The following is a 25,061-nucleotide window of genomic DNA, read 5'->3' as shown; positions in this document are numbered from 1 at the left end:
TGAATAATTCCCCCTATTTTATACAGAGCATGTGGCGAATACTAAAGGACGTGCATCTGGGTGTTTGTCAGTGTGCGGCCAGTGCTTGGACCGACTCACCTTTGCATGTCTTCCCATCGGGGTTGATCTCATAACCACTTTTGCAGTAGCACGCGGGCCCGGCCAGAGTCACCGCACAGCTTTCCTGGCATCCCTTGAGCGAGCAGTTGCCTATGAGCTCTGAAGACAAACGTGGGGAGACAGGGTGAGGACGCGGCGGAGGCAGAGGACGCGGCGGAGGCAGAAGACGCGGCGTCATTGTTGTTTGGGGCTGAAAGCATCGCGCGAGCGGAGCAGGAGCCTCAATCCAGTCAACGCCCCACAGGACGGAAGGTGAGCGCTCGCATTTCATTCATCCCACATCCCACTGCAGTGTTTGAGAGAGGCCCTACACTAAGATGTGCCTGCAGGTACAGTATCAGGTGGTGATGAAGCCTTCTGCAAAATATATTTACAGCTCATCCAAGTTGATGAAAAGCATCAGCGCCTTCTGGGGAAACGAGGCGAAGGTTTAAACTAATAAGACTCCGCTCAGTTACTTGTCAACCAAACATTAGATTAAAAAAAGACGAAATGCAGATGCAGTGGCTGGATCATCTATTCCTGGAGGCAATAGGGGAATTGAAAGGATATAATATATAACAATATAAGATTTTTATAATGTGAAAACATGGCAAGAAGAATTGTAATTAATGTCTGTTCTGACTGCTTCTATCCAGAGTCTGTGCACCCTAAATCTGAGTCCTCTGGTTCTGAGTGTGGTTCCACTGTTGACAGCTCTACAGAAACAGTACAATGTTATATCAGCTCGTCCTGTCACAAGTCATGTCTGTTCGTACAGCAGCTTCATGGACTTGCTTCACTCACGTCTGTATTTCTCTACAAAATGAATACTGGAAACAAAGCGTCAGAATGACAAAGCAGAGGTCACAGGAATGATGAGTCTGACTCTAAGATGTGACGTGCAAAGGGCACAAGGGCAGCAGCTCCATTCACACTTTCCAGCTGCATAGTCGCGTCTCATCCGCGCTTTCTTCGGAGCCGTACATCAAGCAGCAGTGAGTCACAGTCACGCAGACGTGGCCGTGTCCAACCCGGCGCGGGTCTCTCAGTCACAAGTGATTCCCTTTGCCCAGAAAGCACTGGCAGACATTTCACACAGACACGTCACCTCCGGAGAGAGAGAGGGAGAGAGAGCGAGAGAGAGAGAGAGAGACCGCCACAATAAAAGCCTCCTGTCCTGATGCCATGCTCCCCACAGCTTTGCACTACTGACCAAATGAATTTGTGCTGTGTATCAGAATGACAATTAGATGAGTCACTGCCTACGAATGTATTGAACATTACAGACGGGCAGAAGTACACACGTCTTCCTGCTGCACTCTAGAGACTTGCTGAGACGACCACAGCTTCAATTACAGACGAGGCAGGAATTTCCAAAACAAGTCTGAGCACGGAACAACAGGGATGTGTTCAGAAAACCAACGTGGGCAACAATGTAAACAACCTAATGTGACACACACCACAAAATATTCACTTCTGGGGCCATTAAAATGGTCTGTTTTACATCACGCCTTGCTCCTTGATGAATGAAACACGCCACTGAATGACATGGATGTTACAGGTGCACGAATCCCAACTCTAAATGTGAAACCATGAAATATTTAGACAGAAAAGGTTTTTCTTTCTGACTAGACACACACAGACACGCGTGCAGGAGTCCACTCCAACTCCATCCACAGCCAGCTTGGAACTGCATGAAAATTTGATGCCCTTTTCCAGAGGCTTCATGTTTCTTTAATCGTTATTTCATCCCAATTTTCTTAACTCGTGCTGTAGATGGGAGATGAAAAAACTCAGCGCCGTTGTGACAGGGTGACTCTCAGGGGAGCGAGAAACGGTCAGAGCCGGCGTTTCAATCTAAATCCTAATAAAACATGGATGATTGAAGCAAGTTGTTAGAGGAGCGGCCTTTGCTGCAGCTCCAGTTGGAGGCAAAAATAACAGCGACCAACAGTATTGGACGGATTCTCATCACTTGTGTTCCTCTGTTGACCTTTGGACAGAAATGAGGAACATTTAGCGTCCTTTGTCTATTTCTGTGCGAATTCATTTATCATCTCAAGTAATTTCGATGTTGCACTAGCAAAAGTTACTTCCTCTCGCTGTGGTCGGGAAGGATCAGCACTTTTAAAGGATATTGGATTTTTTGGGCTCATCATAAATCACTTCCCACTGTTTGGTTTCAAGATGACAAGTTCCCTTATTAACATAAAACCTGTACAGTGGGTTGCGGTTCCTTTTAGCATTTGGAGCGTCATGATGTGTGATACCTCTGCAGTGAGCTCCCTCGTCCGAGCTGTCGGTGCAGTCTGGCACGCCGTTGCACAGCTTGCTCATGTGAATGCACAGATCCTTCCCTCCGCACATGTACTCGTTGGGGGGGCAGCGTGACACAGCACTGTGCGGACCTGAAAAAAAAAAAAAAAGGCAAACACAAGTGCAGTGAGGTGAAATCGGGACAGCAGCGAAGCGAAGCAAGTCAAATTAGAGACATGTGAACCAAGACGTCAAGCACATCTGCGATGGGATGCAGAACAAACACGATATTGATATTAGATATAAAAGTGAAGAATGCATTCACCCGCACTGGCTGTATAACATCCCTCCTCCTGCCTGAGTCTGCAGTGAGGACCTCTCTCAGCAGGCAGCAACACAACATCACAACAGAGCAGAATGGAGACCTCTGCAGCTCCTGATCTGAGCCCGGCTCCAGCTGTGCCGCCTCACACAACACGCAGCCGTATGATTTCCCATGATCAATTTGTTTGTCACATGTCCGTTTCATCCATTTCGTCCTAGGTATAAACTATTCAGCAAGGCACAATTGCTATCAAATCAATCTCTGTAAAAATACGGTCCCGCGGTCCTGCCGGTGGATGACAGGTTTGCTGACAGACGGCGGCCGCTGTGTGCGGGCGTCAACATATTTGTCAGACGGGAGGAAGACAGGAGTGTTTTTCCACCGTCTCCCCCTGTGAGCGCGCGTCCAAATATCTGCCTATTATCTGCGGATGGCACCAGTCTGGATGGTTTCATCCCAAACCATTACATGGGTTCAGCAAACTGTCCGGCTGGAAATAAAGTGTTAATAATAAGAGTGAACATCATTTTAATCTGCTGAGGTCTCTCCTTGAGGGGGCATCGCAACAGATCCTCCTCATCGAACCAAACGCAACGTTGATTATTGGTTATTCTCATTTTCAACACGATGACTCAGCATCTCCAGGGCGACTCCTCCACCTCCCACTGTGAGCTCAGGCGGCAGAATCCAGCCGTTCCCCTCGGCCTAGCTCTGCCTGGCCCCTCTCATCCACCGCGTTCATCTTTTCCTATCGCCCGCAGACGAACGCGGAGCGGTGCCACTGGGGAAACGCAGCAGGAACTAGAAACGTAGCATTATCCCAGCTGGGCCGGGCCAGATGGCAGGCGCCGCGGCATCTGCGACACACGCACATCCGTCTCCCAAGCAAAACAATAGGTTTGGCTGGTGTGGCGGCGCGCGGGCCTGATATAGCAGCATATCCTAGAGAAAGTAGGAGAAAATGTAGTAACTGAGGGAATGAGGGTGTGGAGAACGTTGCTCCTCCTGTAAAACACTTCTTCTACTGAATGGAGCTCTCAGCTGATGTACGGTAGAAGATAGAGAGGTTTCCTCCTTAAAGACCTCTGAACTGGGCTGTTTCCTGCCATGTGACTCTGACCCGATTTTTATCCACAGAGGAACTGAATGACTTGGCACGACCTCTGCCCTTGACTCCAACCATTTTCTTTGTCGACCACAACTTTGTCCCATTTCTCCGAACTGCTGTCGCCAAACTCTGACACCACAACTCAAAGGAGCGATTATGTACCATATACTATAAAATGTCCCAGCATAGATGCTCAGAGGATGACTGTGTTTAATACACTGTAGTATTGCTTTACTTTTACTCTTTGAATTGTCAACTATGATTTTAAAAGTCACATTTCAAAACAGATTAATTACCTTGTATTATTAGTTCATCTTTTATTTATTGAAGTTCATCTCCTCAAGGTTGGAGCCAAATATTTTGCTGCCTGTGTGGAAAGTCAAACTGTTGCTCCATCTTCTCATCACACTATCTCCTCCCATCAGTTTCCCCCCTAGCAGCTGTTGACCCATTTACAGTAAGTGTATGAGAGGGCAACATGTGGAAAATGAATTTCTCCAAAAAACAAAGTGGGACCTGCAAGAACACCTCGTGCACAGGAAGTGGACAGAGCCCCACAAGGCGCCATTCTCGTGCGAGCTGGCAGCGGTCGGCAGGGCCGCGGTGGAAAAGGCCTCGCTAATTTGAATTAAACTGGGTCTTTTATGCAACATTCCTTGAGTGTGAAGCAGCCAGGTTAGCAGGCCAGGCCTTTTTTTTCTTGGAGGGGGTTTCTATTTGCTCCGTTTCTCCACGCAGCCTGCTGACGTGTTCAGGGACAGTTCAGACAACCCGAGGAAAAGGAATCACCGTCAGCAGCCGAACGCCGTCTTCCACACGTCTAAGGACGACAAACTAAGCTTATTTAGAGATGGAGATGCAACAGGGTCCAGCTCCAATTCATCAACGTCAATGAAGATTCCAGAGAATAAGCATGAACTACTTTCCTGCAGGTCAGTGAAGCCAAAAAGGCTCCCGTCTGTATTTATGTGTCAAAACAAGACAGGAAGGATTTCACACACCTTGCACAAGCGGGGCCTTAAAGCCGCTGCACTCCGGAGAAGGTCACATGTACTTTTCCAGTCCGAGGGGCAGAACTATGGCCATTGTTTGCGTGGCACGACTGAGCCGAGGCTGAGCCGCGGCGGCGTGAGCAGCGTTAGTGCAGAGCCTGATCTCAAGCGGCCGCGCGGAGGGAGACGTGGGGAACCGGTGGCGCTTTCTAATTATGTGAATTATGATGTTGAGACACATTCTGCTGATCTGGGTGTGTGCTGGGATTCCTCTCGCTCCCCTTTGAGCCGCCGTCGTTCCCAAGTAACCGCTACTCAAGTGGAAATGAGTTTCTTCACCTTCCGAAGGGCCGAGCCGAGAAGCTCATTTCCATTCCACGGTTGGCGCTTCCTCTCGATGCTTACGCGACCAATTACAAACGCGCAGACAAAGAACTAGTGGCGGAGCAAAACATGAAAGGGATTTTATGTGAGTCAGAATGAGGCCAAGTGTGGAGAGCAATGATGCTGTACCCAGTGCCTGGGAAACTATAGATATACACAGAGTAGAACAGCACACACTGACAAATGAGATAATTAGAAATAATCATGCGCTTCTCTTACAGATGACAACCACTCGGATACGGATTGTTATTTAAATACTGTATACACTGACCCATAAATATGAGTAAATAGCGTTTACTGGGCTTCTCTGGCCGGTCCTCTCCCTCAGGCTCCGAGCCCACATCCCAGCAAAACGGCCAAAATCTGGCAGAGGCGCCGCGAAGCAACCCCCTGACCTCTCCTCTGGTCAGACAGGCGACGTAAAACCCCAAACACCAGGACGCGGCCCAGTGTGTGTGCGTTTTTACGTCCCAATGCTCCTACTCAGCCGAGTCTTGTCAAAAAGATCATGAGCAGCACACGAACAGGCGCAGCGAGGAGCCGAGGACAACAGCGGCTGCACTTCACCGCCGCTTGGTCCCGACAGCTTTTCTGGGGAAACAACGCATTAAGCTGCCACTCGGCTCACACCTAGAGCAGGTTTATTTTCAGGCGTCTTAGTCCTTTGTCCAGGAAACCACGCGTCAGCCTAACGGTGTTTTTATAGAAATTCCTCGCATAGATGTAGTTTATTATAGGAGCTCTGGCTTTAACCAGCGTGGCGGACTGCGCGCCCTCTTCACACACCATGGTCCTCGGCTCCCCGCTCGCCCCTCTCTCCTTCCCAGATATCAACATCACATTTCCATTCGTATCCTGGGGGGCTTCTGGGGTGGCTGGCAGCGCGACAAGCAAAGCAGGAAAAGCTAAATCCAGCGCTTGAAAGCACAACAAACTGGGTCTTCTCTAAATGCAGGCCGCCGCTTAGGGCCGGAGAGAAAACACACTAAGCAAACAATTCTATCAGAAAAAGTAATTTGGAATATTGGTAGAGAACAGCAGATGCTGCAGCCTGACAGACGTGGGTTACGAAACAGCAGATAAGCAAATAAACACAAAGGAAAGTCACATGAAGCAGGTTGTTACTGTATGTGCCAACTCTATTTCTGGGACCCAACTCCATCATTGTTTGAGTCATTCGCCTCTTTATTTCCTCACAATGGACTTGGTTTAGCTGAACTGGTACCACTGTGCTGTTTGTCCCACAGAAGATGAGTCACACTGATGTTGATTAATGTCCGTAGGAGAATTAATTATATATCTGGTCTCTCTGTTTGTGTCCTGAAAGTCTAACTTTAATCATCTCAAGTTAATCACGGCGCTCTCCCCAGAAAGTGACGCACTCTCTTGTGCCGCGTGGAAGATTAGAAAAAATAAAACAAAGGACAGACGACTAATTATCGTGTAGAAAAACAGTTATGCAAATAAGACAGAAGGCCCCGGGGAGCCGGAGAAGAGGATGAGATTAATTGCCTTGTGAGGCGAAACCAGCGCCACGGACGACGCGCTCTGTCCTCAGTGACGCACGGCGGCGCACAGGATGTTGCCGTTTATTACACCTCCCGAACAGACGCAAGGTGTTCGGCCCCGAGGCAGAGCCAGGTGTTCAGCATCTGTCTAACCGCCCCGCCCCAAAAGGCCCGAAAGGGGCTTCTGCGTCGAAACGGCCCCACCGTCGTCCTCCTCATTCCATAAACCCCGATTTATGGCTCCGTCTGGTCCCAGACCAGACCCCCCCCCCCTCAAGGCTGCCTCCGGCCTAGGCCGCCTCCTACTGTGAATGGACATGCTGAGGTTACATAATGGGCTTTTTAAAATTTAAACCCCTGACACGCTTTTCTTGGCTGAACGCGGGCCGGACTTCTCATGTCCCGTTTCGGGGCCAGATTTGCCCTCGTTTCTGCCCCGGCCCGACCGAAACCAGCAAACGGGTGCTCGTTCACGCAGCAATTATCTTTTGTGGGCGGAAAAGCAGGGCAGACATCTGTAAAACCTGCGACAGCTACAGTATAAGCTGCGCTAATTAATATGTATTAATAGACTTAGTGTTTATTGGTGTGTTAGCCTCTTTCATTGTAGGTTTGTTTTGGTGTCATCGCTGCTTCCGGCGCAGTGGCTGCGTTGCACTAATGAGCCCGAGAAGCACATAGCCAATAAATAACAGATAGAACAAACTCTTCAGACTTGTGACATCACACTCGTTGGTCACTTTTTTTTTGGATCAATGGATCTACAACGTCACACCTAAGCACTGTCGCGTTACTGTTTCGTGAACTGAGCCGCTTCACTGTTAACATGTCAGAAACCAAATGTGTGTCAGAGAGAGAGCGCAGACGCCGCTGGGCGTGAGGCGCCGGGCGCTTTGATGTTGAGCAACGGGAGTTTTCCTTGACACGTTGATGGCTTGGATGGGGAAAACTGTTTGGGACAAGGACAGGATGTAAAACATTCCCTCCGCTCCCACGTTAGCATTATAACCTCTGACTATGGGTTGACTGATCAAACATGGACCAAACAGTAAAACCTCCCTGAGTCTCATTACAACTGCAGTGAATCTAATACCTGCACATCAAACATCCCACTTTTTTTCAACACAGCCGGGTCCTTTTTTTTTAATAAAACTTGTCCATTTTCAACTCTGACCAATGTGCCTCATCTGTTTAAAACCCAACTTCAGCAAAAGTGAGAACTGCACACTGTTTTTAGGGGCGCAACAAACTGCATGAGGAAAAAATTCACAAGCACAATAAAGCCTGCAGCCCGAGGGGATGACGACCGCGCTACACCCCAGCTGATGGCTAAGGACCAGCCTGGTCGCACTCAGATTTACTGTCATTGCAGTACTTTACTGCCCACTGATCGGCGATGCACATCAAAGTTCTAAATAAAGGTCATAAGCCCGGAGCAGCGTTTTGTTTTTGTTTCGCTCCGTCCGTCTCCGTCCATGCCAGCCTGACCCAGCACCCCGGGGCACAAAGCACAGCATTGTGGGGGGTTACACAGCGGGGCAAAGCAGCTGCACTGGACAGTGGCTGACTTCACTGGCAACAGCCAACACCCCAACAAAGGCCACTGTGAAGCACCAGCCACGCCAGTGAATAGATAAACCTCCCTCTCTCGCGCATCATTCAGCCAGGAGCATCTGCAAAAGCACAGGTTTGCCACAACAATAAAACTGCCAATGCTACTCAACATGCGGGCGGTTCATGCCCAGATATCAATCAGTCTTGGTTTTTATTTCTTGGATGCAAATCCTCCAGCTCAGGAAACTGGTTTCCAACAGGTTCTAGATAAAAAAAATGCTTATTAAGCTCCAGGAAATATGGGAGGGGGGGTGTCAAGGGTCTGAATGGCATGATGGATGTCGTGGGTGCACGATTCGGCTGCTAGACCACCTCCCCAACAAGCTCCAGCAAACGTACAGGACCGCTTTCAGCTGTCAAATCTCATGGAAATACTAAAATCCAGCAATGAATGCGAAGGCAGAGCTGTGAGTTATAATAAAGCAAGTAACACATTTCCAGTTAAAGCCGCCACAGCATGATTTTCTTCAGACTCTCCTTGTGGGTTTTCTGTCCTGATGCCGCGTTAGCATTCACGTCCTTCCAGACCGTATTACACATTGTCTTTAGGAGGATTTGGCTGGAGGGAGTCAGAAGAAACAAGGGATGGAGTCACTGCTGTTTCTGACCCAGATGGAGACGCCGAAGGAGGCCAGCCCGCAGATGAGAAGGGGGGAAAGAGCACGTTGTGAAAAACAGCAGGTTTCTCCATAGCTCTGGGCGAGTCTCTAATGACTTCCAGACCCGCTCTGAGTCTCTGCGTCTAGACTGTAGCTGCAGCGCCCTACACCGGCATCATGTACACACACACACACACACACACACACACACACACACACACACACACACACACACACACACACACACACACACACACACACACACACACACCTACAGGTGTTTCAGGCTGGCCAAAGAGACACTGCTGTTTTCACTCACCTCCCCAGGGACTCAGCCTCACAGCATTAACACTGGGTGTTTTTTGTCTTCCGTTTGTTTTTCGTCTCCTCACTGTATCCTCTCATAAAAAGGACATCACATTTATCAAAGACAAACTTCAAATATTTCCTAACCGGGCGTGACAAGACCGTTTAAAGGCAGAACGACCTCTTTCACAAGCGGATAAAACGCCGCTTTGTTTTCTCCAACCAGGCTGTGGGTAAACGGGGCTTCAGTCAGTCTGTTTGGTCGGATCAAGCCTGATCGTTCATAATAAGGATATGATTATGATCATTTATATGATAATGATATTATATTATATGATAATGATATGATATGAACCTGAATGTAGCAAAGAAAAGTTGAAGCTACCACCTGTAGTAATCCACCTTTGAACAACTACACCACACAGCAAATGTTTTTGGGTCTTAACATTCTAATCAAAAATAAGCAGTGAGGTTTCATCCCAAAGGGTCCACGTGACTTCACTGGACAAAACTTACAGACGTCGGGTTCCTCATCGGAGCCATCTGGACAGTCCTTCTCACGGTCGCAGCGCCAGCCCTTGGAGATGCAGGTCACCCCGTCCATGCACAAAAACTGTTTTGGGCTGCAGGTCTTTAAAGCTGAAAAAGAAACAAAAAAATTAAACTGAATTGGGTCTTTATTGTAGAGAGCTCATTAGCAAGTGGAATCTGGTGTGCTCAGTCAATAGCGGCCTTCACTGGCCCTAATTAGGTTTTGGAAAGTTTATAGTCGATGGAAGGGCTGGAGGATCCTACATCTAAACATGTAGGTCATCATTCCCAGGCCGTCTGCAGAGCTGCAGCGTGTCTGGAGGGTCCTGGGTCGCAGGTCGTTTAGCGAAGGCTTCCCCCATTATCGACAGAGCAAAGGATCCCACTGCAACGGGGGGGGGCGTTCAAAGCCACAGTGATTCAAGTCCTCACGGGACAGCACGAAAACACAGTGACGCCTCAGACGTGCACACAGTAACAAAGCTGAGTCACCCCGAGGCTGTGGGGCAGCGGAGCTTTACATAACTTATGCTGAGTGGTCACTTGTCTCACTTAACAGTGTTGTCACGGAGAAACAAACAAGGGATGTTCCAGTATATGAACTATATTAAAAAACAGAAATGAGCAAAAGTAAGGTCACTTCCTGATCTCTTAGGCAAATAGAGCGATGGGGGGGGGGGGGGGGGGGGGGGGGGATGAGGGGATGAAGCAGGATAAACAGGATGACGGTATTTACACTGCAAGGTAGCCTCCATCTCCAGCAGTCAGGGTAGTCTTTGAATGGAGCTTAACCTAAATACCAGGAATTCAATCTGACACATTGCTGCACACATCTGCACGCTACCCACTTATGCTCCACTCAGCGCCGCTGCATAGAGGGGCGACTTCCTCTCTCTCTCAGAAGACACAAGGAACTGAATTATTTATGAAATGCAACCAAGCTCGTGTTAAGGCTCCTCTCTCCCTGCGCTCCTTTGGTGAGCGTGTGTGTGTTTATTTGCTTGTTTAGACGCATCACGCGGCATCGGCCAGGTTGGCTGCGGTGCGACTGCTGTTTATTCAGGCGCTGACACGCCGTTAGCGCCGCTCCGCGTCCGACACTCAGCTGCTGAGAGGCTGCTCACGGGAACGCGCCGGGAGCAGAGGAGGTCGGCCACGCAACCATGAGGGTCACTGTACGATCGGCCAGGGACGAGATCAAGGCCATGTTCAAATGAACAGCACCACCTTTATCTCTATACAAATAAATAAATGCCAGAAAGTCCAAATGTCCAGGTGGTCTACACCAGGAGCAATCGTCATAGAGACCTCATGATGTCACTTTTTTTGTTATTGAGCATATGCAAAATGGTCTGAACGCTTTGTAAAGACATTTAATGTCCTGACATATTTATACTCTGGCTCATTGCTTTGCATCAGCGGCACAGACATATTGCATTAGTGACGTGCATGTGAAAAGAGGCAAAAACGAGGTTTCTGCAACCCATTTAAATGCCACCTGTGAAGGCAGGCTGTGTCTGAATTCATCATCTGCTTAAAGATCCCAGGGCCTTCTAATCTGCAGTGCAAAACAAGATGTCTAAAAGTGTCTTCTTCTGTTTCAAAAGGGGACTCATGCAAAGACAGAGAGGGAGAAGAAAATAAAATGGGGGCAGGGCTCCCACAGCTGGCGTCGGGCCGAAAATCTGAAAGCTGGGCTGGAATAGTGAGATGGGGTGGAGGAATGTCACACATGCTATCAATAAGCGGCCTATGTGTTTACCACAGCGGAGGCCGCATAAGAAAGGCTCTGGGTCATCACCTCTTGGGCCCCGATTACAAATATACTGCTCTGTCTGGGTTGGAGGAAGAGTTCGCTCCTGAGGACAACAGGAGCCTCACCCCCAGCCACAGCCCCATTTCCTCCGACACCCACAGCGGAGCTATAAATAAGCTGGAGGCCTGCCCTCTGAGATCAACCAGAGCACTACAAAGCTCCGGCAGACACCGAGACGACTGCCTCATCACGGAACCGGCTCAACATCTGCTGAGGAGAAGGGCTACAAGGGCCGGCCGCGCGGGGTGGAGCGCTAGCATCGACAATGGCCGCGTGGGGTGGAGCGCTAGCATCGACGACGGCCACGCAGGGTGGGGCGCTAGCATCAACGACGGCCACGCAGGGTGAGGCGCTAGCATCAACGACGGCCGCGCAGGGTGGGGCCCTAGCATCGTCGCTGGCTGCGCGGGGTGGAGCGCTAGCATCGTCGCTGGCTGCGTTTGGTGGAGCGCTAGCATCGACGACGGCCGCGCGGAGTGGAGTGCTAGCGTCGACGACGGCCGCGTGGGGTGCTGAGCAGGCTCCATGGCTGCTAATCTGTAATTTACTTACAGCAAGATGAAGGCAGGTTACAAACGGGAATATTGGTACCAGGACGTAGCTGCAAAATGTCCAGTGCTAGCACATCAAGGCTAGGTTGGACTGGGGTCAGGTTTAGCATCACGTTAGAAAAAAATGGCCGCTCTCACATTTTTGCATCTCTCAGTTTCACTTCCACTGCGGCTTCATGTTTAATGACTCAAACCAATTCCAAAAGCCGCAGAGTTCTTGAAACATTTCACCCAATTATGATAGAATGATGAGCAATTCCCATGTCACTACAGTTTCCAAGGTGCATAAATGTGCATATGCACCGAACCTAAGCTAGCAGAGGTGCAGATTTCAGCCTATGCAGACTGGCACCAGTGTGGCTTTACCCTGACTGCAGCGAGCTGAAGTCACTCACGCTTTGCATATGTCAGTATGAATATTCGGGAACAAGAAGCACAGTAATTAGTTTATGCTCTTACATGAAAGCAGCTGCTCTAATAATGAAGCCGGCCAGTCACACCGACGCAGCAGGTGGGCGTGTTGGCTGAATTAAGCACCTAGTGAGGTTTTCCGCCATGATTGCAGACACGCTGCTATGTCTGCTGGGCAACGAAAAAGGCATCGAGTTTAGTCTAGCAAAGACATCGTGTGCTTTCACTACTAAAACACTTTGACGGTTTCTCAGGGGAGGACACGAACCGCTGCGAACGAAGAACCCCTCCACCGCTCGATGTGACAGAAGCATCACTGCGCCCTCAAATATTTAGGAGAGGGAGGTTTATATGAGAGCAAGATAAACAACTTGAATTGTATGTAATCCATCTTGACACTGACGCCGCCCGGCCGAACCTTGATGCGCGCTTTGTCATTACTAAGAGCGGCGAACTGGAACAAAACTGCAAGACAGTGGCTTTGACGTTGACTCACGCTGTAGGTAAATATCCTGACAGAATGTGACGGAACGAAACAGAAATGCTACAGAAAATCAATAGTAAACAACTCAGACATCGAGCCAAAAAATATCAGGATAGAAACGTCCATTTCACATTCAGCACTGCAGACAAAGCCCCAATCAGTGTTCTTTTTAAATGCTTATTCAGTAAAGAGATCCCAGAAATCTGTGTTGTAAGGCAGAACGTGAGGAGCACCGGTCTGTCTGGTTGACATTCCCATGGATTTGATGGGGTTCGACTAAGGGACAAGAATGAGAAACCTGCTCGGCTTCGACCTGCCACCTCCTTCATCCTCCTCCACAGCTTGCCACAGCCTAAACGCTTCAGGGTTTTTTGTAACGGAAGAAAGTGAGAAGAAGAAAGACGAGGTGGTAAGAATTTCTCTTCCAATTTGTCATGTTACAACACGGTAAAAAAGGAGGCTCCAGCTGCGCCGCATAAGCGAGGGAGCTCAGAGAAGATGTGCTGGTCGAATGACTGAAGTTCAGTGGTTTAGCTGAAAACCAAATACAGGTCAGGTCAATAAAGGCAGCATGTGACGTTGTCCAGGTCGGCTCTGTTTGCACGTTCGGTCAATCTACGCGCCTTTGTGTTGTGGAGCTTCAAAGCGAGGCAGAGTAATCAAAAGTGAACTTAATCAAGATCTATTTAGATGTCTAGCTGAGATTTCACCACATCTCAACCCCTGAGTGTTAATCAAGCATGACTGCTATTTGTTCTGGACTCGGGGCTGAAGCTCAGGGGGAGGAGGCGGCGACCTTCTACAGCTCTACATAAGGATTAAATCAAAATCAGCAGCAGACAGCAAACCACAAGGTGTGATCCGCAAATCCCTTTGTCACACCAGCAACGGAGGACGCCAAATGACCCTTAAGCCTCTGTAATATAACGCAAAGGCAGACATATTAAAGACTATTACATAAAGGCCTTCAACGCCTTTACAAATAAAAACAGAACAAGTTTCAACTTTTCTTTTGACACATGAGCTTTATGGACGTCTAGAATGTGTGGAACGTTCTCGCACATTGTGCTGAAACTACAACCAAAGGACAAAACCATAAAACAAGACACGGATGCAGTTACAAACTGCAGCAGTAGCCTTGGAGCTACAGTACAAAGCATTCAGGGCATTTCACCAACAACTGCTTTCACAAACTGCCCCAGAATCCGGCAGGATTTTCATTTAGGCTGGTGCTGATGTCGCTGTTCCGACTGTGGCTGAAGGTTTGGGACCAGTCAAAATATGTTCAATGATGTTACTTGGCTGCTATTTGCTCGGTGTCTTAATTTGTAATTAATTAAAAATTAATTTGTCAAGCTAAAGCCACACTAACAATACAGGACAGCCTGATTGGAATAAGCTATATTTTTTTTGTACCATAACACATAGACAGATTAAATGTCACAAAAGCATCTATGATTCTAGACTTACTCAGGTTGGCCAGTCAGAACAGAGTGGGATAAAGGGAAGGATTCCTAAGAATCCTATATTTTTATATATTTATTATATTTTTTTAAATATTGTATAAATAAAGCTCAGAATAAAATATAAACCTTTAATTGGGCATAATTATAGGACAGGCTGGTAAAAGAAAAACATAACCTGGTCACCAGCCCCTTTGTAGTTAAACAGTTCAGCCAGAATAATTGAGTAATGTTTAGCCAAGGACCTTTACAAAGTACTGCATATTCCACTTAGTTACACTGTGTGTAGGACAATAACAGTAGAGAAAACATTCTCTTGACAGAAGCTCACAATGCAGATAATCAGAGAGACCAGGCTGCCTACACACACGCCTTTTAGTGTAGGAAACCCTGAACCGATTGCCTGAAATCTGTGAACAATATTCACAGCTATATTCACACAGACATATTAGATGTGAGCCTGCTCAACGTGTTTGCGTTGAGCCATCGCGTCTGCTCTGCTCATGTGGAAGGCCAATATAATAAATGTGGCTAGAACGAACACGTGAGAGGATTTCTCGCCACGGAGCGAGGGGTGAATGCCTGCTCGGGGGATTAGCGTTACAGTTTGGCTTATGTTGAGTTTAGAGGTGGGTACTTTGTGTTTAGGATTAGACGTTTGGAGGAAAAAAATCTCAGTCAATGTTCTTGTATTAATGAGCAAACAGGAAACATTTCAGGGCCACAGTCCTGAGACTTTGATCGGGATGACGAGCTCGTGCAGCCTGTCCTTAACCCAGACAGAGTTGGGAAACGGAGCGAGATAAAGCAGTGACCAGCACAGTCCTGACCCTGCTGCAGGTCAGCGGAGGTTCACCAGCGTTTGTGTGACCGACCCCTTCAAGCTCCCAGCTTTTAGCACTGATGTGCCGCTCTGCGTGGCCGCCGCTGCGGTGCTACGCGTTTTAATCGTGACCACTGGGGTTGTTATGAATAGTCGGACGTGGGTTGACTGAGCCCTCGTTGTACCGACTGACCAGAGTCTCCAGGGTTGAGTGGAGAAACAAGTCAACTCTGTCAGGACATTTTCACCAAAATACTACACACTCTCAGGCATCTGCTTGATTGAGCGGTCAAGCGCCTCAACCAGTTGGGATGAGGGTGATAGTTCATAATAATAGTAATAATGAGTTTAATTAAAGCACAATTACGCTCTATGTTGCACACAATATTAAGCAGAGATAGAAATATGTCTGCAGGATTATCATGGCAGTATGAGCAGTTAAACAGCCTGTTCCCAGATGGATAATAGTGGTTGTAGCTCTACGGCCATAAAGTTGACGGCCTGTTGCCTCCTCTGAGCTCTATATATCAAGAAAAATTGGATTATATTCAATGTTATAGTGCTTAAGAATAAACTGAGCTGTGTTTATAAAACCGATCCAATGGCTTTACACCGAGATGTGCACTGCACACAGTATTTCCTAATATTTAGCGTCCACAGTGTTTGGACTCAAGAGCAATTCAGCAGATTTACTGGTGTAGCTCACAGAAGGTTGCTCATAGTGATGGAGAGCCCATGTTAGCAAGTAGCCGCTGATCCGAGCGGGGCAGCTCTCACACAAAACAAAAAACAGACTGGAGACTTGACATCCGCTAGCATCCCTCGTCGCGTCGTACCGGCTACGCTGTGTCGCTCAAACACATTAGCGTAATGTTTACACGACGTCTCCGCTGCCCCCAGGTGGCCAAAAACGCCAGTAGCTGCAGGTTTAAAGCCGAAACATGCAAATGTAAACATTGAAAATGTTTTTGAAGGGATAACCCTACCCCCACCAGGCACTCGCAAGTCTGCGGACAGTCTGCAGGTGAGACGTTAGCAACCATGTTAGCGACCACGTTAGCAAATCCAGAAATCCTCTAGCTCTAGCTTTGCCGTTGTAACTCTGGTCAGAAAGAAAAACTGGGCCTGCTCTCCGTCTTTGTTTCTAGACTCCATAGTAACTAAAGAAGCTGTTCCATTTCCACTAACAGTGGTCATCGCGTGGGACTGCAGCAGAATAAAACAGACACCCTTTTTTAGCTAAAGGTAAATGTTTATGAACCTCTCGTGCACGTTCTTGTTCGGAATCTTTCGAGGGGCCTCCTGAGATTGTGTTTTATCTCCACTTCCTTAAATAGCTCCATCTAGATAATGCACCCGAACCAGTGGGTTCGCCGCTCTAAAGTGGGTCACGAGGCTGTTCTGACACGCTTGTCCGCAGGTACCCGCAGCCCTTTGGCTAAAACAAACACGAGATCGCCTACAAAACTCCGGCGGTGATTTGGGGCATTTTGCTCTCCTGTATGAAGCCGGAGTCCGGACGGGGCCGGACGCGAGGGAAGCAGCTCTCCTGCCACTGTTCTGTGAAAACGCTCAAAAACGCCGCTTAGTCACTACTTACAGTGTGCGTGGGGACCATCGCTTGGCTGGAAGCAGGCACTTCCTGCAGCGTATCTGACTTGGATGCCAGTATGTGGTTTTGGACGCCTTCAGGTTCAACGTTTATAAAGCGAATGCTAAATCTAAGCTATTTCCCACCTTATATTTATGTAATAACAAAGAAACAGACATATTGCTTCACAGCATGTCCAGAAGTAACAGACTATTCTGACGGGGGATTTTACGAGCGTATCGTATTGTAAACTGTAATAGCTTGCGGCTACTGGAGCTGTGTTGCTACAGTAGAAAATTTCATAATTACTGTTCAGCCATAAATCATCAGTGGAATAACAGCAGCGGAATGTTCTTAACCTCCTTGTTGTTTTTGTTCAGGGAAAAGCTGCTGACCAAAGTACTGGCTTTAATAGCTGCTCCGTTATGCAGTCGTGGCTGGTTCTCAGTGTGTCATAGAAGCTACTTCAGCAGCAGACAGTGAAAGGACTCGAGCATGTATTTATAGGCGTGTAAACACACTCTGCCTGTTTACATGCTTTTAACATGCTACTTAGGCCCCAAAAGGTCAGCAGAGTTAACAGATGCACTCGGTTTTCCTTCCTGTCCTCACGTGTTGGTGAAGCGGGAACCTTTTGGCCACGTGCGTGTCATGGTGGTACAACAACAACAACAACAACAACAACACAAGCAAAGTGCTTGGACACTTCTGAGGCGTCCAGCAAATGTTCCACCAGATAAGACAACAGGGAAAATGTGCCAAGAGAGAGGAATTAGTAGATGGTGAGTTAATTAAGAAATAACGAGCGTGTTCTACTTTTAGCAGCTGGGATTGGTTTAAATGAGCAGGTTTGGGATCTAAGGAAGAGAATTAGGGAAACGCAAAATGCGGAAGCAGGCAGTGCGGATGGAGAAGGCTTCCTTAGAGTTAAAATTAAGTTGAAATCATCGCAGCTTTCCTTTTCAGACAACATCACATATACTTCTCCATTTTCATTTTTGGTTAACACTTTGGAGGCCGTTTGTGGAGACCAGGGCTCTCGCTTGGCAACAACACTACTTTCATGGAGTGAAACAATGTCATTTCCTCCATTAGGACCTTTTCTAACAGGGCCCCAATTAGCAGCGCTTTCGGAATAATCTGCGAGTGTTCGCGGTTGGCTCCTCTGTGAAAAAAACAAAGATCCATTTAGACCCAATTAAACGGAGGGTTTGTTGGTGGCCCAGGGCTTGTGTTCTGGTCACAGTGCTGAAGCAGTGATAGGAAATCAAAATGGAAAAAGAATTAGAATTCAATTCTAGGGGAAAAAAAACTGGTAGTATGTGTGACAAGAGCCATTCAAAGACCTGTGCCTTAATGAGGGTAACATGCACTTTAGTGGATTTAAAATTTTTTAAGAAAAACTGGACATTATCATGATGCAACCATAATATCTGATAAATCACACATTCAGTGAGCTTCTCATTCCAGCCAAATGCGAGAAGCCTACTGTCAACACATCTTCTCCATCCCAGTTTGGTGACTTTCTCTCCCACAATGCACCACGCTGAGTCACCAAATCAAAGCCCACAGAAAAATATGATTAAACAGCCAGCGCGCTGGATCTCCCAGCGTATGCTAACGACGAGGGTGAGAAATGCAGACGGGTCTGTCATTCGTGTGTGATTTGCCCCCTAGGAACTTCCCAGCGCTGCGTTGCCAGATACAATGAGGTAACTTCAAAACGGGTTTGTGGCATTAGAATGACTCCCGGAGTGTGGCAAGGTTCAGAAATCTGATTCAACTCCCAGCAACCAGTTACTTCTGGGAAAGTGTGTTTCCCGGAAAAGTGACTTCCAAACATTCTGACTTTTTCCACAGGTCAGAGTGAAGAGCATTATATTCCTGTCAAAACAAGCTCACATTCTCTTTTCACCTGCAAAGAATTTCCCAGATATTTCTGGACTAACTGCTCTTTGATAAGGCCCCTTTCCCTTCTTGCCAAACACACCAGTGTGTGAGTGGGAATGCGGGCTTTAATAGTTTCCAGAAGTTGTTCCAGACTGTGAAGGTGTGCGTTCGCGAGATCGCGGTGGGAGCCGTTTTGAACTGCTCCCAATCTGCCCGAGGATCGCAAGTGCATTCACTTTTTCCTCCCCAGTGCAGCCCTGGTCCAAAACTCAATCACGTCTATTCATGTCAATGGCGCAGTGCTACACATGCCTGTTGATGGCAGCACTAAACAACAGCGTCTTCTTCTGAGTGACGAAAACTCACGGCAACGTGCGTAAAACGACCCAAGATGGATGCATTTGGACGGTGTCTGGAGCGCAGACGCGCCGCAGCTCCGCACGAGCGCTCAACTCCGACGCTCCGTCACCGAAAGAGTTAAGACTAAATGTATCGGTGCTGCTCGTGAATCCTCTAAATACAGTGGGTTTTCAGCGCGCGCGGGGGGGGCCTGTGCTTCAGTTCCATCCCTGAACGCTGCCGGAGAGAAGTGAGCGCGGCTGCAGTGCGCGCGGGGCAGGAATCTGCGGCCACCGCTGTGACATAGCGATATTCACATGTGGCACCGGGAGGCAGAAACAAAAGAGCGCTTTAATGGTCTCGCCTCACATTCATCCCCGACACGTTGCTTCATACAGACCAAGCTCCCAGCCCTTTCTGCCCCCACAGACCTCAACCATCCTGTTGATACGAGCCTTTCTGTATTTTAGACACCTCCTTAGATCAGACCTACTCACCGTCAAAAGCTCGTGCGGGAGCGATTACTTCCAAACTGTGCAACACTACCAAGAAAAGCGATCCGGTCACCAACACGTTGGCCACGGTGCGCAACATTGTAGCCTATGTTGGCAGAATATTAGTCATCAATCGCCTCCGGGTCCCCGTCAGGCTGGAGGTTGTAGACGGGCTGCGACGTGTAACCGTGGCCAGCCGATGATGCTCCTCACTGGAAATCCGCTTTGTGGGTGCGCAACGGCGCTGACAGCGGGGCTGCCGCGCGCGGCTTTGCTTCTGCAGACGGCGGCGGCAGAAAACAAAGCAAAGGTCTTTGAAAGCGCGGCGGAAGAGAGAGATGGGGAGCCGAGGCTTCTCCCAGGCCGGGCTGCTTGCTCAGGGGCTCCTCGGATGCATGGGCAGCCGTGCCACAGAGGCTAGCAGGCTGAACTAGGCGCCAAGCATCGAGCTAGCCTGACTTGCATTCGCGAGCAGGCGCCTGTGATCACCCAGTTGTCCGCCTTTTGTTCTCCCCGACGAAGGAGCTACAGGAGGAAACGCAGAAGTGGATGCTCTCCTCCCCAGCACCTCTGCCGCCGCTGGTCACAGATTGAGGCTGAAGCCCGGAGCCCAGTCAGTCAGCGGTCTGAGTGACGTCGGAGCGGCAGCGGCTCCTCTGGCCCTCCTCTCTCTCTCTCTCTCTCTCTCTCTCTCTCTCTCTCCCGACATCTTTCTCTATCTCTCTCTCTCTCTTTCTCTTTCTCGCTCTCTCTCTCTCCAGCACGCGACACCCTCAATTTTACCTATCTAGATTTCCATTTACTTCTCCATTTAACACATGAATAACATTATTTTCATATCTACAAAAAGAAAGATGGATGTTATGACATTTTCATCATCAGAGACACGTTGTGCCTCCATGTGATAAAGTCTAACTGGCCTATCCAGCAGGAACCTATTGGTAAATTACCTAAACAACCATCTACTGTACGTTTGTTCTGCACTGATCTCCTAAAGAGGTCACCACCAGTATAAACATGAGTATAGTAGGAGCATAGGAGTTAAGTAACAGGCTCCTTGACACACGTTTTATACTTATAATATACTTTAATGTCCCAATTATATTGTTCATGGATGACTTCTGTGCTGCTTTGCTGATGACACCCACCTGTACATATTAACCAAACTCTAACTCCTTCATTAACACTAAACCCTAAAATTGCTCCACTGGTTTGATCAAGCTGCTCTTGCTCATATGTCAAAACAGAGTTCTTAAAGTTTGATGCTGGGTCTGGTGGTGCATGTGAATGGGTGAATAACCTTCCTGTGGATGGTTTGGGTACTGAGAAGGTAAAATACAGGCAGACCGTTTACCATAAATGCAGACCATAATTTACAGTGAATAAATCACGATCAAGCTTTCTAAAAGCTACAACCATGTTCTTGACCAATTTTTTTATAGGTTGGAATTATTTTTCATAGATTCTTGCGCAAATCTCGTAGGAGATTTACACGAGGGCCAAAGATAACCTTGGCCAGCAGAGGTTTTGTTTGGTGTGTTATCTATGATTTGTTGATGTCTTAACTGCTTTATCAGGGGCTATAATCACAAATAAGCCCTATAATAGCAGAATTCTAGGAAGTATCATTTAACTGGATGAAATAATATCTATTAATATTTACTGCTGCTGCCAAGAAGTGTTTTCAGCTTTTAAATGTCCTTATAATCTGAACCCAGTAATGACAATAATCTATCAAAACAACACAATAATACAAAAGTATTAAATGCTTTTTCATATTGTGACACATGACATGAATTCTAATCTTTTTTTATAGACAGGCATTAGACTGTTGTGAAGTGAAATTAGATTTAAACAGATTTATCGTCCATAACAAGCACAAACGTTTGTGATTAATCTTCTGCCTTTGCTCGCTTTTCTGAACGATCACAGACACTTCAAATGAACTTGTGGTTGAGTCAAACTCCTTCACGCACTTTTGATCCTCCATCCTTAAACGCTGACCCGAATCTCTGCTCCGAATAGTTTGCCTCTCGAGCCAAGACTCGTCTGCTCTGGGCTTTAAGAGACCGCGTTTTGGCAGCGTCACTCCGAGGCTCACGTCCAAGCGAAGTCAGAAGGTAATAGCATCAAAGTCCGGTTGGACCACTTCAGCTTTTTACCCTGCTTCATGTCAAGCCTGGAATCACATCATCGGCGATGAAGGTTTAACTTGAATCCAACTCACATGATTCAGGTCCAACAGCCTTGATCAGTTTCTCAGATACTGATCAGGCAGGAGTTTAAAGAACATGTTCAGGAAACGCTTGGAACGGGCCAGCAGAACTGTTGGCAGGTCTGGAGACTAATGAACGTGTTTGTTTGATTTTAGTCAAATCGTATTCGCTCCTGAAAGATGCACAAAGCCGCAGTGATGAAGCGTTCTGTTCCTACATCTTGAGGGAGACTTAGTACATATACACAAACACACACACACACACACACACACACACGGCGAACTGAGCTACCCTAGAGGTAATAATATATATATATATATATATATAGACATGTCTAGAATTAATTGTTAATAATTATTGTTATTGCTTTTCATATATACATATCCATTTATAGAGTGACTAACCACACTGACCCATAGCTACGTCCAGCTCTCAGTGAAATGCTGCATCGCACTGACACCTAGTGGGTCTGCACTGTCTGTATTAAACACTAAGAGAATAGGTCCTCTGTTTCAGGAAAAAATAGACATGCTGTCAATGTCAAGGTGGTATTTTCTGTCTTAATGGCCTAAATGTCCTCCATGTTTTTATAGCAATATTAGAAAAAAGAGAATTTTATTTTAATGAGTCAGTCTAGGGCCTCGACGCTGTCACATTTAATGAGAACACATTTTCGAGGAAATGTTTTTAATAAAACAACATTTTCAGAAATGAAGCTGCAGCCGTGCAAAAAACTGACAAAGTGTCAGTTTAATGCAGGTTTGTCCTGTTTTAAGTGAACCATGACTGAATGAATGATTGCAACTAATAAAGGAGACACAGCGAGACAATTACACAAATGTTTATTGCCTGGATTTTGACGATGACTCCACCAATAAAGTAAAATATACTGTCTTTGGTCACAGCTCAGCAAACAAAGGGTTTGTTTATCTATGGAAGGATCTATAAAACCTAAGTCTACCTGGGCGACAGACATGAGGATGTGTGTTAAAGGCTCCACACACAGACCTATCTTCTGTCACACATGAGCAGTCAGTTATGTTTCTCTTTGTCTAGAAAGGAATCATAATGGTTGATCCTGGTTCGTGAGGGAGCGTTTCTCACCATCCACCAGCAGATGGAAACATAACCCAAAGATCAGACATCCCGGATCGGCGACAGGGCTCATTTCCCCATCATTCGCCACACTTCTCCTGTTACTTCCTTTTGAACTCGAGTTCAAAGGTTGGAGCTACATCTTGAGCACATTTAAAGGAAACAGTACCAGAGTCTTCCACTCTTGCCTGGTGGCTTTTGCCCCCCCCCCCCCCCCCCCCCCCCCCCCCCCCCCCCCCCCCCCCCCCCCCCCCCCCCCCCCCCCCCCCCCCCCCCCCCCCCTCCCTCCATTCCTGTGTGGAGATCAGGTGGATCAAGATCCTGGTTCATATCTACCACAGAAGCTACACATAAGATGAGGAATTACCTCCCAGAACCATGATCACAGCATTGTTACATCATCTTGTTTACTCATGCGCGTATGAAATGAGAAGGACTCTAATGGGCTCATGCTGATATTTGACCCTGCGCTCACTACAAAGTGACTCACTGCTACGAGATCTTCACATCTTTCATTATTCTGACATTCTGCAAAGCAGCGAGGCTTCACCTCACTGACCTCGGAGCACTTTCTTTTCCCTCTGTTGCTCCAGTATTGATCTGCCCCCCTTGTAGCATCGTGTTGTAACATCGCACTGCCTTCGTTCGATGATGATTTATGCGTCATGCGTTTTCTCAGAATAAATGATGAACTCTAACATTAAAAGTCGTCAAGTCTTAAACAAATGATCAATGACTAAAAGTGTCAGCATAATAGACCAGCGAGGCATCTTTCACTTCCTCTTCCTCTTAGTAATCAACCTAAATAAAGCTCTCAGAATACTGACGATATTATTCCTCTAGTTGTGCAAAATATGGAAAGTCATGAGTCCAAATATCCAAGAGAAGTGCAGGTTGTTAGTCTCCTGCTACAAGACCGCTCCTACTCTGCTGCCGCGTTTCTTTCCAGGGCGATTTTATTGTCGGAGTAAGTGAAAACACCATTCATCTGGTTTGTGTCATGACTGGAGCAAGTATTTCATGCGTCATTCTTTCATCCACAGTTGGGGCCCATCGTGCACCTCCACCCAGTTCCCCGCAGCTGTGATGGAAGCCATGTTGCAGCGCGGAGAGGAGAAACAGGTTAGTGCAGCTTCTATGTTAAGACCCATGACGTGAGCGATGGACATCTGCATTTTTAAAAAAGGGACGCCGGCGTCTGCCGCATCCAGGTGACCTGAGATTGGATCTCGTCTGCGCTCTCCGTGTGCGTAAATCAAGCGCGCATCATGACTTGGCTCAACATCCTCCCTGGTCTTAAACGCTCCCTGTAGCTGGTGCTGTCTCCGTCCCCTCCCTGGCTTCAGAGCCAGCTGGATTACCTCATCAATCAGAGTTCCCAGAACCACGTCCTGCTCGTCCCACCAATGAAGTGTGTGTCTGCGCCGAGCGGCAAAACAGTGGGAGCTGCTCACCGCAGCCATTTTGTGCTTAAGAAGGATTAAGTAATTACATAAGTCATCTCTAACAGTGAGATTGTCTACAGCGTTTTCAGTCATGGAAAGACAAAAGCATCATTGCAGTTCACTTCAGACATGTACAAATGGCAAATGACAAAATGGCTCAGTTCAAAGATGTGGACAGACGTCCAGCCTCGGAGAGGAAGCTTCACGAGCGCGAACGCTCTCTGTATCTTTTCTCTTCCTCTTCCAAAGGAACAGTTATGTGGTGGGCAATGCTGATAACACCTAAGGAATTTAAGGCATGCACAAACAGCCCTTCCCCCATCCCTTTCCCCCTGCCCTCGTCCCCCTCGCTCCTTTCCTCCCACTCCATCATCAAGCGCTCTCTCTCTCCCTCTCTCTCGCTCTCTCTGCCTTTTACACTCAAAGCCATTGCTCAGATTACTTCCAGCTGGAACGTAGAGTAAATAGTTCGCTCGTGGATTTATTCAGAGCGAAAATAAAAAAGAAGTTTTCATAAGAGATAAAGTAGATTTTCTAAATAAAAGAACCTCCAAACTTTCTATGAAGCTTCTTGAGTACAGCCCTCATAGAAATAATGCAGGTAGATTTAATTGTTAGCTTTTTTAATGATTGTTGATGTTCTTTTTATTCCAGAGGGCTGCGTCACCCCTGATACTGACGTTCATTGGCTTTTTTAGTTCACGCTTGCCCTCAAACT

General features: G+C 47.5%; 1 protein-coding gene across 4 annotated transcripts in view; it reads right to left on the bottom strand.

The window, feature by feature from the left end:
* Positions 1 to 20,222, bottom strand: part of LOC114856385 (low-density lipoprotein receptor-related protein 1-like) — a 69,616-nt gene extending 49,394 nt beyond the window's left edge. For 3 of the 4 annotated variants that reach the window (XM_029152294.3, XM_029152295.3, XM_029152297.3), the window contains exons 1-4: positions 19,591 to 20,222; positions 9,711 to 9,833; positions 2,373 to 2,510; positions 100 to 219 (exon numbers count right to left, since the gene is read on the bottom strand). In XM_029152294.3, the coding sequence (XP_029008127.1) occupies positions 100 to 219; positions 2,373 to 2,510; positions 9,711 to 9,833; positions 19,591 to 19,687 (478 nt within the window). In that variant the 5' untranslated portion in view covers positions 19,688 to 20,222. The remainder of the gene's footprint in view (positions 1 to 99; positions 220 to 2,372; positions 2,511 to 9,710; positions 9,834 to 19,590) is intronic. The other variant, XM_029152296.3, reaches the window with a different exon arrangement.
* Positions 20,223 to 25,061: the final 4,839 nt, after the last annotated feature.

This window comes from Betta splendens, chromosome 5 (genome assembly GCF_900634795.4).
Source record: "Betta splendens chromosome 5, fBetSpl5.4, whole genome shotgun sequence".
Taxonomy (NCBI): Eukaryota; Metazoa; Chordata; class Actinopteri; order Anabantiformes; family Osphronemidae; genus Betta; species Betta splendens.
Note: the sequence above shows the minus strand (reverse complement) of the source record. Positions and strands in the feature narration are given on the sequence as shown.